Source organism: Monodelphis domestica, chromosome 3, assembly GCF_027887165.1.
Source record: "Monodelphis domestica isolate mMonDom1 chromosome 3, mMonDom1.pri, whole genome shotgun sequence".
In the NCBI taxonomy this organism is placed as follows: Eukaryota; Metazoa; Chordata; class Mammalia; order Didelphimorphia; family Didelphidae; genus Monodelphis; species Monodelphis domestica.
The window spans coordinates 64,109,188-64,124,976 of NC_077229.1; the positions used below are offsets into that span (position 1 = coordinate 64,109,188).

Below are 15,789 nucleotides of genomic sequence, written 5' to 3' on the forward strand. Positions count from 1 at the left end.
GACATTCATTTATAACACTCATCCATAGTAGTCTTCTCCAGGCTTGGGAATGTGGTAAAGGGGAACAATAGAAGAGAGATTCAGGTAACAATATAGATGGTAACTTGGAATGTACAAATACAAAATGGAAAATTTGGAACTTGGAAAATACAAAATGCTTTCTCTCTTATCTGGAATCACCAGTTTAAAGAGGTGTCTGACACAGGCTCAGCAAGCTTATATATGGATCATGGGACTGAGTTGGAAGGGACCTTATAAGCTAAGTCAAACCCTCCCTTTTTAGAGATGAGGAGACCTCTCTGGCTCTTATTTAATGTTTTTTTAGATAGATCTCTAATCAATCTAATCATAAGGGTTTTAATGTAGTTAATGCAGAAGCATATTTTTCACGACTTCATACGTATAATGGACATCCCATTTATTTTCTCAATGAGTGGGATAGGAGTGAAGGAAGGGAGAGAAAATGGAAATGAAAATTTTAATAAAAGGGAGGTGAGATTATAAAATGAAAAGGATGAGGAAGGAAAAAGATTGCTTATGGATATTCCCTAAGCTAGATTACATAGAGAGTAGCTACAATAAATGAAGAGTAGTTAAGACACCCAGAAGTTCATAGGAGGAAAAAAAAATCCAACAAAGTAACAAGTAGCCATACTCTCATATATCTTCTCACCAATGCTCCAAATTTAGGTAACAAGAATGAAAATCAGCAAGCCTAATTCCTAGAGGCAAATTTAATTTTATAGTTATTACTAAAACTTATTAGGTTGAAACATTTAGCTGCATTATGGCTCTGGCTAGATCATATTGAATATATTATCAGAAGAAACAGGATAGGTAAAAAGAATGGGTGCAGCACCATTTTATAATAAGATATATTCATGTGAGGAAATCCAGGAACTGGAGAGAAAATCACTGTAGGCAACATTTGATTGAATAATAGAAATAGAAGTAGAAGCAGTTTTGCCATTGAAGTGTATCCTATAGACTACATGGACAAAAAGAGGAGAAGATAATTTGGTAAACAAATCAGAAGCCTTGCACAGAGACATGATCGGACATGAGTGGTGTTTCATTTATTCTGTTGTCTTCTGAAGTGCTTTCACTTCCAAAAGAAAACCAACTAATAGCATCTTGCCTTACCTTGGCAATCATTCATATGTGTTGTCTCACCTTTCTCTGGCATTAGACTTGGAATTTTCATATATTTTACCTTTATTTGTGTTTACTACATAGGTTGACTAATATTAACATTCACAATTTAATCCTTCAAAAAGTTGAGGAGAAAACAAGGGAGAAATTGTTTCTGGATCTAATTCCTACTAATAGAATAGACCTGATTGTTGGGGTTAGAAATAGTGGGAACTTTGCCAGAAAATGACAACTCTCTCCTAAATTTGGTGGTAAAGAAGAAGGAAACTGGGAATTATCTGATATATGTCTTAGATTTTGGGAAATCAGATTTCAAAAGCTTCCAACATGTCAGACAGGATCCCATGACATTCCCCATTCTACAGGATTAAGCCAACCCAGGAGGAATGGGAAACTCTTAAGAGGGAAATCTCAAAGATCCATTGAGAAAGGGGGCAGCTGGGTGGCTCAGTGGGTTAAGAGCCAGGCCTAGAGACTTGGAGGTTCTGGGTTCAAATCTGGCCTCAGACACTTTATAGCTGTGTGACCCTGGGCAAGTCACTTAACCCCTTTTGTCTCGCCCTTATCGCTCTTTTGCCTTGGAACCAATACTTAGTATTGATTCTAAAAGAAAAGTTAAGGGTTGAAAAAAAAAGATCCTTTTAGAAGACACAGATTCCATTGAGGAGGGGAAGTGGAAGTCATCTAAAGAGGGTGATATGGATGGATGCACATAGATGTCACCAATAAACTTTGATTTTTAAAAATATTTGTTAAAAGAGTGGAGTCAAGGTAAAAAAAAAGAGTGTAGCCATGAGTGTCAAGAGGGTCTTATAAAAATATCAGGAGTACTATAAGGGAGAGTGAGCTGAGACCAGAGAAAACCTCTGAGGAAGTTGTATCAGAGGGAGAAGTGGGTCACTGGTTTGGGGTGGATGGGATGGTGAATGGTACCTAGCAACAGAAAGTCAGAGCTATGTACTTCTTGTTTTGTTTCTATTTTCTCTTATAAAGAATGTGACCTTTGTAATGAGAATGAAAGAATAAAACTAGCTAACTGAAGGGATAATGCCTAATAAGTGAGATAGTAAGAGTGCTTCTAGCTGTCCTGAATGAATTCTTGTCACTTGGTCCTAATAAACTGCATCCTTGGGTCCTGGAAGAATTGGCTATTGTTATTGCTAAGTAACTGTTGGTGATAGTTGAAAGATTTTGAAGAATAGGAGAGATAATGCAGAAAAGGGAAGGGAATTGAGTCTGAAAACTGTTGACCACTGAGACTGACTTTTATTTTGGGGAAAATTCTAGAATGGATCTTTAAAGAGACGGTTGGTGAATATCCAGAAAATGAAGTGATGATTACAACGAACTAGGATAGCTTTTTTTTTTAAATGGGTAATCCCAGACTAGCCTTATAGCAGTTTGTATACATGTCATGTCAGATTCTGTTGAAGGAACCTGGATAAGAATGGACTCTGAGGACATGAGACATAGGATCAATTTAGCCTCTGAAAACAGAGAGTATAAGTTGCAAGTAGTCATATTTAATCTTGGAATAAAGAATAATTTGAGCTGTTGAAAAGTAGAATGGGCTTCTGGAACAGACTGCTCAGGTCATTGGATCCAACTCTTCCCATTTACAGTGAAAAAAGTTTCAAAAAGGTTGTGACTTACCCAAGGTCATTTGGAGTAATAAATGACAGAGATTGGATTTGAACCTATTGCCTCTGACTTGCTTTGGCTGTTATTTATGTTGCTACTGGGAACACTAAAGTTTTCGGTCATGTTTGTGGTCCTGAGATCCACGTTTGCTAGGTAAGAGGGGTCGGGTCTTAAGGGAGTGAGGAAAGTGTGACATGAATATATAGTAAAAAACTATATAGATTTAGTTTTAATTTGTATATAGGTTTACGTATTTCTTAATATTGCTCTAAATGATGTTGTCTGGTCATTTTCAGTTGTGTCTGACTCTTCATGACCCCATTTTAGGTTTTCTTGGCAAAGATCCTAGAGTGGTTTATCATTTCCTTCTTTGGCTCATTTTATAGATGAGGAAATTGAAGCAAATAGGGTCAAATGACTTGATCTGGGTTCGCATAGCTAGTAAATATCTGAGGCCAAATTTGGAGAATTTGGAGAGCCTTTCTGATTCCAGGCACTATACTCTGTAAAAATTAAATATAAAATATATTATATTTTGAGGTTTATTAAGGATTATTAGAAATCAAGGCATAAAGAAGATATAAATTAAAAAAAAAACCATGCCCATGGCTGATTAGCCCATTCAAAATCCCCTCGCTTAGCTTAGTTTACCACTATACTTCCTACATCATTGCAATGGTAGAGAAGTGTAAGAGACGTTACTGCCAGTTAAATACCAATTGTGATCTTGCCCAGGTGAAGACTCAGGTGAGATTATAGGGAATTCTGGGAAATACCAAGGACTTCTGGGGATTGAAGTCTGGGGTTCAAAATCTCCATTTTTACAACTCTGTCCTTTGTGACACCTACTTGTTCCTCCTAAGTGACATGTCTTATTTAAATTAAAAAAATATGTTAATGTATAATAAATAAAAATAATGAATAATTATTAAAATAATAACTTTGCTAGCATGTCTTTTAAGCAGCCTATGCATATTAGGTGGTAGTGTGTCTGGGTTTTGCTTTTCATCTTTCCTAGCTCTCCTAGTTTATTTGTGGTTTAGAATGGAACAGATTAGTTTCTACTGTTAGATAGATGCATTGTCTAGAGGTTCCTGGTTCCTAGAAACTCGGGATTTATGACTATGAAATTTAATATTTCTTACAAGTAAAAAGTGTCAGAAGTCTGTGTTTTCTCCTATTCCAATAGGTCATCCTCTGCTAAAAGCAGTTGCTACTTCTGAGTTGGCAGTATGGAGGAAAATTCCAGTATTTGTTCTTTACTCTTCACATATCAGCCTTTTTATTTCAGTAGAGAATATTCAGTTCTTACTTGTATTAATGAATTTTAAAGCCTTATTTTACTGGATTTACCTGTAATTAGCATTTTGGTGAATTCATTCACTCTAGTGGACAAAGGAATATGAACTTGAAGCTTATATGAGGTCAGTCTCATAAGGAAGCGATTCTGCAGGATTTGCACAGAGTCATTGAAAGCAGCAAGAGCTAGATTTGATTTTTTAAAAGAGTATGCTGTCTGGGGGCAGCTGGGTAGTTCAGTGGATTGAGAGTCAGGCCTAGAGATGGGAGATCCTAGGTTCAAATCTGGCCTCAGACACTTCCCAACTGTGTGACCCTGGACAAGCCACTTGACCCCCATTGCCTAGCCCTTACCACTCTTCTGCCTTGGAGCCAATACACAGTATTGACTCCAAGATGGAAGGTAAGGGTTTAAACAACAACAAAAAAAGAGTATGCTATCATTAAGCAGCTCACTAAACCAAAAACAATTTGGACATCAGCATCCTTAATACTTAGTGGTATGTTTTCACGTATCATGTAGAATATATATCCTCAAGGAATAGTTCTGAGATTCTGATGATTAAAATTTTCATAGGGTTCATATATGCCAGGACCAGTAGCCAGAGGGCTCAGTCCCAAAAATGTTAGTGTAATTTGGGGTTTGATTGTACGTAGGTAATCAGTAGAATTATTTAATAGTGTTTAAAAGTGATATTTCCTACCCAAGTTCCATTCTTCTTTGCTATAACCTTAATATATATTTTCCACAATTTCAACTTTAAAGTTCATAAAATACTTTCCTTATAGCAACTTTCTGTGATAGATAATACAAAAATTACCCTCATTTTATAGATGAAGAAGGCTGAGAATTATTAACTGCCATGTCCAATCATATAACTAGTTTCTTAGCTAGATTTGATTGCTGACCCCAAATCTAACAATGTTACAAACATTTGAGAAAATGTAGTTAATACATTTGAAAGCTGTTTTTCATGTTGATAAATTTAAGATTAATTTTCTAGACCCAAAAGTTTAATATTGCTTTAGTTATTTTATTTATACCAAAGCTAATTAAAACATATTTATGAAGTAATTAGGAGATGAAACACCTCCAATTCCTCGCGACTATTTGGGAGTTACTTTGCTATGCTTTTAGACTAATTGCCTTCCCCTTACACAAAAACATTGAGGGAAAACAAAATTTACAATATATTTATCTTCTTGATATTGTGCTTTATGGAAATATGTGTGTGTATATACACTTAATGTATACATATATAAACATATACAATAAAGATATGTACCTTTACTTTTTGATTATTTTTTTAGTTAGTCTTCTATCTGGTTAGGTTGAGCTTCAACCATGGACTCTTATCTGTAAAATGTGGTAGTTATAAATGATCTTTAATGAAATACCTAGTTCTAGTAATTTATGATTCCATTGCATCAACCAGATAAATATATACATACGTGTCCATATAATATTTTATATGTGTGTGTGTATATATACATATACATATATATATATATATATCTAGCAATCTATACACTCACAGATGTATATGCATGCATGTACACAGACATTCAATAGCTTACTCTAATAAAAATAATATAATCCTATCCAGGATGGACTTTCTCTTTATAGCTAATTTCCTTCAACCTTCCTACCTTGCCCCCCCCACCCCCCATCTATGGAGGCTAAAATTTACAATGTAAATATCTTATTGTTAGAATTATTATTATTATTATCATCATCATTATTATTATATATCGACAGACCATAAAATTGTGTCCTAGTCAGGCCTTGACTCATAGTTCAATAAAATTCACTAATGGGAGCTTTGTATGTATCTTGCATCTCAATGGCCTAAATCATCTTGTGGTCAAGAAATACTTCAAAATGATGCTGCTGCAAAGATTTCTTTACTTAGTCATATAGGCATTTGGTTTTGTGCCATAGCTCTGGAGCATGGGTGTATGTATCTTAGACCCCTTTGGTAGTCTGGTTAAATAGGAACCCCCCTCACAGGATATTTTTAAGTAATTGAAGGGAATGATAAATTTTGCTTAGAGATTAGTGAAAAGAAAATTGGGATCACTTGAAGTGAGGAGACAGAGGAAGGTAAAACTACTTTATACCCAAAGGGAAGCACCAACATCCATGACTTGGACCATTGACAAGACATTAGCAGATATTTATTAAGCACCTGCAATTCAACTACTCAGTACACAGCCAATGCAGTCTTAGTTCTATGTCTGTGTCCACAGAGAAGACTGGAGAAAGAGAAGGCCATGGCTGCCCTCTCCCTCCTGAACTGCTCTGTTCTGTTTTCATTGGCTTTGCAAAAAAGAATCCAAAGCTGCCCAAACCCACACAAAGAGTCTATCAGATGTCTGAAATGGTATTTGAAACATGTACACAGGAGTTGTTTAGAGCACACTGGCTCACTGTCACTGTGGCTGTACTTCCCTTCTGGCCAGGCAGCATCTGCACAGTCCTTATTTCCTGTTTGTCTGCTTTCCCTGAGTAAAGGTTGATCTGAAGCCAAGACTTTTGGCATTTGACTATATACATTTTTAGCTAAAATTTTAATAGAAATTCAGGTTGATCTAAATGCCATGGTTGGCTTATCCTTCGTGATATCAGGTATAAGAAATGTCCTTTGGGTCTCAAATTGTAAGTAGAGAAGCATGATATCATGGAACAGAAGTTCTGCCTTTGAATCTTCTCTCTCCCACTGAGTTGGATGCCTGTGTCACTTAGTCCCTTCACTTCTCAGAGCCTCAGATTCCTCATCTACAAAATAAGGGGTAAATAAGATTGCTTTTATAGATAACTTCTCTCTAAATCTATGATTCTGCTTAATTAAAAAATTATTAAAAATATGTTGCCAACTTTTTATCTTCAACAACTGAGTATGACATTATTCTGTAGCATAGTAGGGAATAGCATTGGACCTGGGAGTTGAGATTTGGGCTCTAATCTTGGCTCTGTCACTAACACACTCTGTGATCTTAAGCGAGTTGCTTCTGCTTTCAAGGCCTCAATTTTCCCTTTTGTAAAACATAGTACTCAAAGTAGGTGATTGCTACTAATGGTCCTCCTAGTTTAATAGTCTATGATTCTACTATATAGTCTTGATACTTATACATATACACATAAATATATATGTGTATGTGTTTGTACACACATGTAAATTATATGTATATATGTATATTGTGTACAAATACACATAAACACTTATATAGCTCACTAAAATAATAAGTATATTGAAAGTGATCCACAGTGTTTAATGGGTACTGAGGAAGAAAAGAACTGTTTTCCAGGAAATTCAAATTGAAGAGTGATCATACCAGTTCTAGAAAGAGAGAAAAGAATAAACATTTGTGTAGATCCTACAATGTGCTATGCATTGTGCTAAGTACTTTGCAATTATCTTATCTGTTCCTTACAGCCATTGCAAGGTGGTTGCTATAATTTACTCCATTTTACAGTTGAGGAAACTGAAGTAGAGAGGTTTAAATGACTTGTCCAGGGTCATTAGTTTAGCTAGTAAATATCTAAGACTGGATTTCAACTCTGATCTTCCTGACACTGGGCCAAGCACCCAATCCATTATTCTGCCTAGTTGCCTAGCCCTACATAGCTTCCAAGAAGCTGCAACTTTAGGATTTTCAGGAGAGAATTATGAGTTTGTAATTAGGTAGTGGAGTTTATTATGTAGCATAATAATTGTATTCTACATTACCTGAAATTTACAAATTATTTTTGGAAGTGTTTCTGTAAATTTTAATTTATGAGAAAAAAATTGTAATATAGCTTTGGATAAAGAAATAGGAAAATGCTTCTTAAGTAGACTCTATTTGAAGTATCTCAGTAAATTCAACTCCATCTCACTTTTTTTAGTCATAAAATTTCAATTTTTATAAAATTTTGTGTTTCATCAGTAGGTTAAATTTGCCATGAATTCTCCGTGCTTAAGTTATCTGTTTATATGTATGTACCTAATTTACCTTGCAGAGACTTTTTTCTTCTTCATGCCAAGTTGTGATTGGGCATGCCTTCTTGTGGAGATAATTGAGAAATGGAAACATACCTGAGGTACCACCTCACACCCATCAGATTGGCTAATATGACAGAAAAAGAAAATAATAAATCCTGGAGGGGATGTGAGAAAATTAGGACACTAATGCACTGCTGGTAGAATTGTGAACAGATCCAACCATTCTGGAGTGTTATTTGGAACCGACATAAAGGGCTTTGTGCATATACCCTTTGATCCAATAATAAAACTTACTTGGTCTTTATCACAAAAGAGATTTTTTTTTTTAATGGGAAAGGACCTATTTGTACAAAAATATTTATAACAGTTTTTTCTGGTGGCAAAGAGTTGGAAACTGAGAGGATGTCCATCAATTGGGGAATGGCTGAACAAGTTGTGGTATATGATTGTAATGGTATACTACTGTGCTATAAGAAATGATGAGAAGAATGATTTAAGAAAATCCTGGAAAGATATACATGAACTGAGACAAAGTGAAGTGAATAGAAGCAGAGAAGAACATTGTGCACAATAACACATGAATGAACATTCATGAATGACTTACCTATTCTTAGCAATACAGTGATCCAAGACAATTCTCAAGGACTCATGATGAACACCACCATCCACTTCAGAGAAAGAAGGATGGATTCTGAATGCAGACCAAGACATACTATATTTTATTTGATTTCTTTCCTTTTGTTTATTCAAGTTCTCTTTTGTTAAGGGTAAATTCAGGGTTGAGACTGAATATAATTTTAGTTGGTTGAGAGAGAAGAGACAGAGAGAGACAGAGACAGACAGAGAGAGACAGAGAGAGAGACAGAGAGAGAGAGAGAGAGAGAGAGAGAGAGAGAGAGAGAGAGAGAGAGTGAGTATCTATATCAGATTGCTTGCCATCTCAGGGAGAAGGGAGGGCGAGCGAATTTAACTGAACTAAAGAAAAGTTAAAAATTGTTTTTTTCATATAATGGGAAAAAAATGAAATATTAAAAAATTTTAAGAGAAATGTTCAATTCCATATTTTCTCCTTTCCTTCTCTACTCCCCTCCTTGAAATGGCAAGTGATTTGATAAATTTTATACCCATCCCTTCATGCAAAATATTTCCATATAGCAATGTTGAAAAAGAAAACAGACAAAAAAAAATAACAAGTATAAAAAAAAGCTTCAATCTTCCTTAAGACTCTATCAGTTCTGTATTTAATTTTAATTTTTCCAAGTTTACATATCAATGCAATTTTTAATAATCATTTTCTGACACTTTGTGATTCATATATCCTCTCTGTACCTTCTATCCCTCCTCCTTCTCCAAAACAGCAGGTAATATGAGTTTTATACATGTGTTATCATACATCTTTCTGTCAGTTCTTTCTCTGGAGTTAGCGGTTTTCATCAAAAGTCCTTCAGAATTTTCTTGGATCATTGTATTGCTGAGAAGAATCGAGTCATTCACAATTGATTAGCCTTACTAATACTTAAACTTGCTATTACTGTGTACAATGTTCTGTTTCATCTCATTTCACTTTGATTATATTCACAATTTATCTAAGACTTCCTAAGTTTTTCTGAAAGTATCCTGCTCATCATTTCCTCTGGCATAATAGGGTACCATCACAACTATAGAGCATAACTTGTTCAGCCATTCCCCAATTAAGGAAAATCCCCTCAGTTTCCAATTCTTTGCCAACCACAAAAAGATCAGCTAAATTATTAAATTGTCTACTTTATTGAAGCCTAAATTTCTGTTGTTTCTATTCAAAGATGTATTCTGAGTGCCAAAGAATTCACTTAGAAATGAATTTTTGGTTACAACTTTATTTATTTATTTATATTTAGGAAGGAGACTGCCTCTACTAAATTCCTCACCATATATAGGTTCCTGCTCTCAAGATTACAGTTTAAATAGGAAAAGAAACCCACATGAAATAGCCCAAGATAATAAAGTGCTAAATTGTGTTGTTAAAATTCTAAATTTTCTCATCATTTCTCATAGCACAATAGTATTCCATTACAATCATATACTGCAATTTGTTCAACCATTCCCCAGTTGTTGGCCGTTGCCCCAATTTCCAATTCTTTGCCACCAAAAAAATTCTGAAATTCTAAAAATAAATTAATAGACTTAAGTGAATGAGCTCTCTTTGTACAGATGCCTACCCACTTACCAGACAGAGCAGGTTCCCAGGCAATGAATGGCTCTTTATATTGTAGGCATTTACATGAAATGAAATCAAGAAACCTCTTAGTCCTTTTTTTCCTATAGTCAAAGAGGAATGTCTTCCTGTGGTCTAAAGCAAAATGTCCAATATGCACCCCATCTGCAACACTCCTTTGTTGTTCAGTCATGTATGATTCTTTGTGACCTTGTGGACCAACAACTGTCCATGAGGTTTTCTTGGCAAAGATACTAGAGTGGTTTGCCATTTCCTCCTCTAGTTTTATGCAGGAAGGATTGTGACTTGCCCAGGGCAACACTCCCTAGTAAGGTCCAAACCAGATTAAATTATGATTTGGAAATACTTAGCAAAATTAGTAAAAGCACAATAAAACGTAGATGGAATTTTAAAATTAAGTCAATTTGTAGCCCCCAGGGATCCTTATGAACTGATTTAGTGGCACCTGTTTCTATCTGAATTTGACACTATTGGTCTAAAATGTCATTTTAATTATATAGTGGTTGAGGCTCTGACTTTGAGCTTCTTTCCATGTCCCTTTGATCACTAGGTTTCCCCAGAGAAAGAATATCATCTTTGAAATAGGTGTTTTGGAGAAACTCCTTTTCCAAGGTTAAGACACTGTCAATTATCCTGGCCTATATTCATTTACCTTTGAGTTTTGAGAAGGGAAAGGTATTAAAACTAAAAATTGTGCTTTGTCAGTTCTCCTTTCATGAGGATGATTGAAGTAACTGAGGGTTTGGACTTGGATACTGGAAGAAATGTGTTGACTATGAATCTCCACCTTTATATTATTTTGCTGGTAGATCCCCAAGATGTAATTTTTCATTATCATGTCCCTTTTTGGGAGGGTTTACCAGAATTTTCAGCATGAAGAACTTGGCCAGCTGTGGTTCCCCAACTTTAACTCTGCTCAAAGATTTTATTGTCTCTCTACACAGTCATATTTGCTCACTTACTCCTTCAAGAATTTCACTCTTAGTTGTTCTAACCAATCCCCCTCTTAAGACCTTAAGTTTTCATGGAAATGAAAGATTTTTACAAAAAGGAAATGGATCAATCCCCCAGTATAGAGGAGGAGTTCCTCAGTGTTTGAAAAGTTTGACCTTGTAGATCATGGGGAATCTTCCATCACCACCACAATTCTCATTATTAGAGAAAGGAGAATGGTATCTTTATCTCTACACTGATTTCAGACTATTGTCAGCATATTTTCTCCCTCTCTTCCCCTCCACCTCATATTCGGGGGAACGGGTGGTAAAGAACCATTATAAAGGCCATCGCACAATTTTTGTGTAAAATGATCTCTTAATTCCTTATCCATCATGACATCATCTTCTTTACTTCTGTTCTTCCAACATTATTCCTTACCTTTCACTTCCAGCTTCATTTGAACCATAGGGATAAAAATAACCTTTAAAATCTTGGGTAATCTTAGGATGATCTACTGCTAATGCATGAATAAGTTCTGGGACTACTGGAAAGCTGTGAATTTGTTTTTGGATTATTTGGCCTTTTTTTTTTTTTTTGGAAACAAAAACCCCACAGGATCAAAATCAGTTGGTCAAAGTTTTAAGGAATTAGTTTTGGGTTTAGCTTAAGAAAGAACTGTAATATGTGTCAGGGTTTGGAAGGACAGATTAAGTAACCTTTAAGTTCTATATCAATTCTAAATTTTGTCAGTGCTTTGGCAACTAGAGCTGCCTATCTTTGAGGGATACTAAAGAAGAGATCCTTATATTACATGGGAAGCTATATTAAGGAGTTTCTAGGATTTTTGCAAATTGGAGGAGAGTCTTATTCTATTGCCTTGCTTTCATTGGGACTTATTTGAGTAGGGAAAATGCCATTTCCAATATGGTTTCAGAGAAGGCTACTGAGTTGTGAAGGACAGGGTCAGTAATGTGGACTTCCTTAACACTTGGAAGATGAAGTTTTCTATCTAGCCACTGTCCTACAAAATTGATGCCCAGGATTCTCCCTTCTCATGTTTGGTACAGATATATCACTTTTTGCTAAATCTAATGTGTAATCCATTCTATGAGAGGGAGTTAATTTACCCATTTCCTTGAATGTGAGAATGAAGGATCATAAATTTGCATTTGGAAGACGCCTTAGAAAGGTCGCAAGTTCTGATATTATTATTTCACAGACAAGGAAGTGAGGCTTAATTAAGTTGAGTAGTCCAGTGTCATCTGGCTAAGTATTTGGGGCAAATCAGGTGAACTGACTCTTGAGTCCAGCACCCTATTTGCTTGGCCTCTAGGCTTGTCTTTTGCATCTAGGGGATGAGTCACTTGTTAGGGTCATAAAGGAGAAATTTGGCTGAGAGGTTGGTGTTTTCTTGACTCTTATTCTGTAGTAGACCATAATTGGTTGCTGCTGTCTGGTTAATCAGCTCTTGTTAGCTTTCCTGAGGCTTGGGAAACTGAGATTGCCCCCTGCAGGAGCAGCAGTTAAGGAGAGCCCATATCCAACATAATGAAAATAACTTGTAAGGCAGTGAAAAGTAGCTTTTTTTTTTTTAGAGATAGTTCTGTTAAATCATTGGACACTTATTGTTTTTATATGAATAGAAATGGAGCCTCAGGTAAGTAACTTCATCTTCCTTAGTTACTGAGAGTTAATGCCTTGAGGTCACTGTATGGATCAAATGAAAAAAGAAAGCCAGCTTCTTACACCAAAGGATCCAGTCTGTTCATGAATACTGACTCAAGAAGAGTGAGCTAGATTACACTGCCTATTAAAAGTGAATCAGAGTTCACAACTCCCTTTATCATCATGTGATGAGAATGATGCCATGGAATAGTGCTTACTCCATGTCCTGACTTCCATTCTTCATGAAAGGCATAGATATAGCCTCTGGTTATTAATAATGTTCTTATCCCTGTGGTCTTACAGTTTTTCTACTTACAATTGTCCAAGTTAATCCAGTTTAAAAAGATGAAGCATTTAAGTCATTTCATGCTGGAAGTGGGATCCTGGTTTCAGATATCCCATAGTCCTCTACTCAATTCTTACTTCATGTTACTTACCCAGGCTTACTGGGCATATAACTAATGAAAAAGGTGACTAATTCTTTAATGTTTGGGTGTGGTTTTTAGCTGTTGAGGGTGATTTCTATAATAGATTACCAGCATATTTGCAAAAAAAAAAAATAGACAAACATTGGAATGTCTTGGTGGTGGTGGTTCATTTAAAACATTATATATGTTCTTCCATGCAGGACACAGCTTAGGCTATGGCTTTGTGAATTACGTGACTGCAAAAGATGCCGAAAGAGCAATAAACACACTGAATGGCCTGAGACTCCAGTCAAAAACCATTAAGGTAAAGAGGTTTTATTACAACTTCCCTTCATTCAGCAGAGTGGTATTGAATGCTGCCACTTTAAAAAGTGTGCCATTGACACATCAACCTTCCTAATGTGTTAGATGTGTTAGTGTACAATTAATAGATATACTCTTCAGAGTTTTGTTATTTCAGAAGAATGTTTTATCTCCATTCTTTTTCTATTTGAGAAATAAGTAAATAATGTGTGATAGAATCTTATTCCAGGTGGCTCAAATTACACACACACACACACACACACACACACACACACACACGCGTGATCTTTCCCAAGGTTCCTACATTGCATCACCTATTTTAGAGGGTATTAGCAAGACTGTTACCCCATAAAGAAATATTCTCACAGCTTTCATAACCACCCAAGACATAATATGCCAGATAGGATTTTTAATAACCTCTTTTGGCAGAAACTATAATCACAGTAGTAAATATAAGTACCTCATGAAGTCATTGAATTCAAGGCCATTAACTACTTGTGTGTAAATTTCTTGAGGACAGATTATATAATAGATAGGAAGCAAGCATTTGCTCATTATCTGTTATGTACTAGGCAATGTGCTAAGCATTTTACAAATATTATTTTATTTGATTCTCACAACAACCTTGTGAGGTAGGTACTATTACTATCTCCATTTTACAGATGCTGAAACTGATGCAGGCAAAAGTTAAGTGACTTGCTCAAGATCACACAACTAGTTTCTGAGGCTGGATTTGAATTCAGATCTTCCTGATTTCAAGTCCAGGACTCTAGTTACTACATCACCTAACTGTCTTAGGCATCCTGCATTGTGTTTGGCACAAATGAGGTGATAATTAAATACTTTGCATTTGATTTTAGTTGATAAATTCATATAAATCTAAATTTCTATCTCATATCTAATTCACTTTTGCTTTTTTTCTTGTTCACACTCCTTATATCCTTATCTTTTCTCATCTTTTTGCTAGGTTTCATGATTACTTATCTGTTTTATCATAGATTAATATTTACAAAGTTCATCTTTAAATTGAACAAAAAATAGAGCAAAGGGGGACATATGTGTAAATATGTATAATTAGATAGATCGATAGATAGATAGATAGATAGATAGATAGATAGATAGATAGATAGATAGATAGATAGATAGATAGATAGATATGTATATTAAGCAACTAGGTGGCACACTGGAGAGAATGCTAGGCCTAGAGTCAGGAAGACTTGAATTCAAATCTTGCTTCAGATATGTTACTAGCTCTGTGACCCTGGGCAAGTCCCTTAACCTCTGTTTGCATTAATCCAACGGAGAAGCAAATGACATATCACTACATTATCTTTACCAAGAAAACGTCATGGACAGTGCTGGTGTGCTATGTTCAGTGGGGTCACAAAGAGTCAGATACAACTGAACAATAACAAATATAGATATATTTACAAATATTTACATATATATGTTCAGGAGTGGCAGAGATGGTTGTCACTGAGAGTTTTCACCTGCTTAGATACAGTAGGCTGATCCAGATTTAAGTTCCTTTGTAATTCCATAATTCTAGGAGACATTTTATTAGTTGCTATGATACCTGGATTTTTCTTTTTATGTTTCTGCTACTGAAGGTAATGCTTTAAAGTTAGTTAGCCAGGTCTGCTGAGCTTTTTACCAATATTTATGTACCTGAACTAGGTACAAATGAAGTCCCAGTCTGAACTTTGTATCTTGTGACTCTGGCTTACCCTTCCACAATTATTTCATATCACTCTTCTTCATACCCTCTACTGTTCAGCTACATTGTTGTATTTCCTTTATCTTGACCTATTTTCTACTTCCCTTTCTTTGCATAGCTGTCCTGTGTGCCTAAAATGAACATCCTTGTCTCAACCTCTTAGAATACTTAGCTTGCTTCAAGGTTTGACTTAAGCCTTCTTTGATACTTCCTCCCCTCCCCTTCCCTCCCCCCTCCCCTCCCCTCCCATGTAAAAATTCTAAGTAAAGGAAAAATAAATCTATAACAGGTCCTTGAATCAGGGCCCTTTAAGCAAGTACGCATTTACCCAGTCAGTAGCTAGGACTACAGAAAGTTGCCACACTAGAAAAGGGACTAGACTATAGGAACCAAGTAGGAACAAAATTAGGGATACTCATCTATAAGTATTTTCACAGAGTGTGGATT

At 35.6% G+C, this 15,789-nt stretch overlaps 1 protein-coding gene across 3 annotated transcripts in view; it reads left to right on the plus strand.

Moving 5' to 3' along the window:
• ELAVL1 (ELAV like RNA binding protein 1) overlaps positions 1 to 15,789 on the plus strand; it is a 79,352-nt gene that overhangs the window by 39,317 nt on the left and 24,246 nt on the right. For all 3 annotated transcript variants that reach the window (XM_016432275.2, XM_007489496.3, XM_016432274.2), the window contains exon 3: positions 13,523 to 13,626. In XM_016432275.2, coding sequence (XP_016287761.1) covers positions 13,523 to 13,626 — 104 coding nt within the window. The remainder of the gene's footprint in view (positions 1 to 13,522; positions 13,627 to 15,789) is intronic.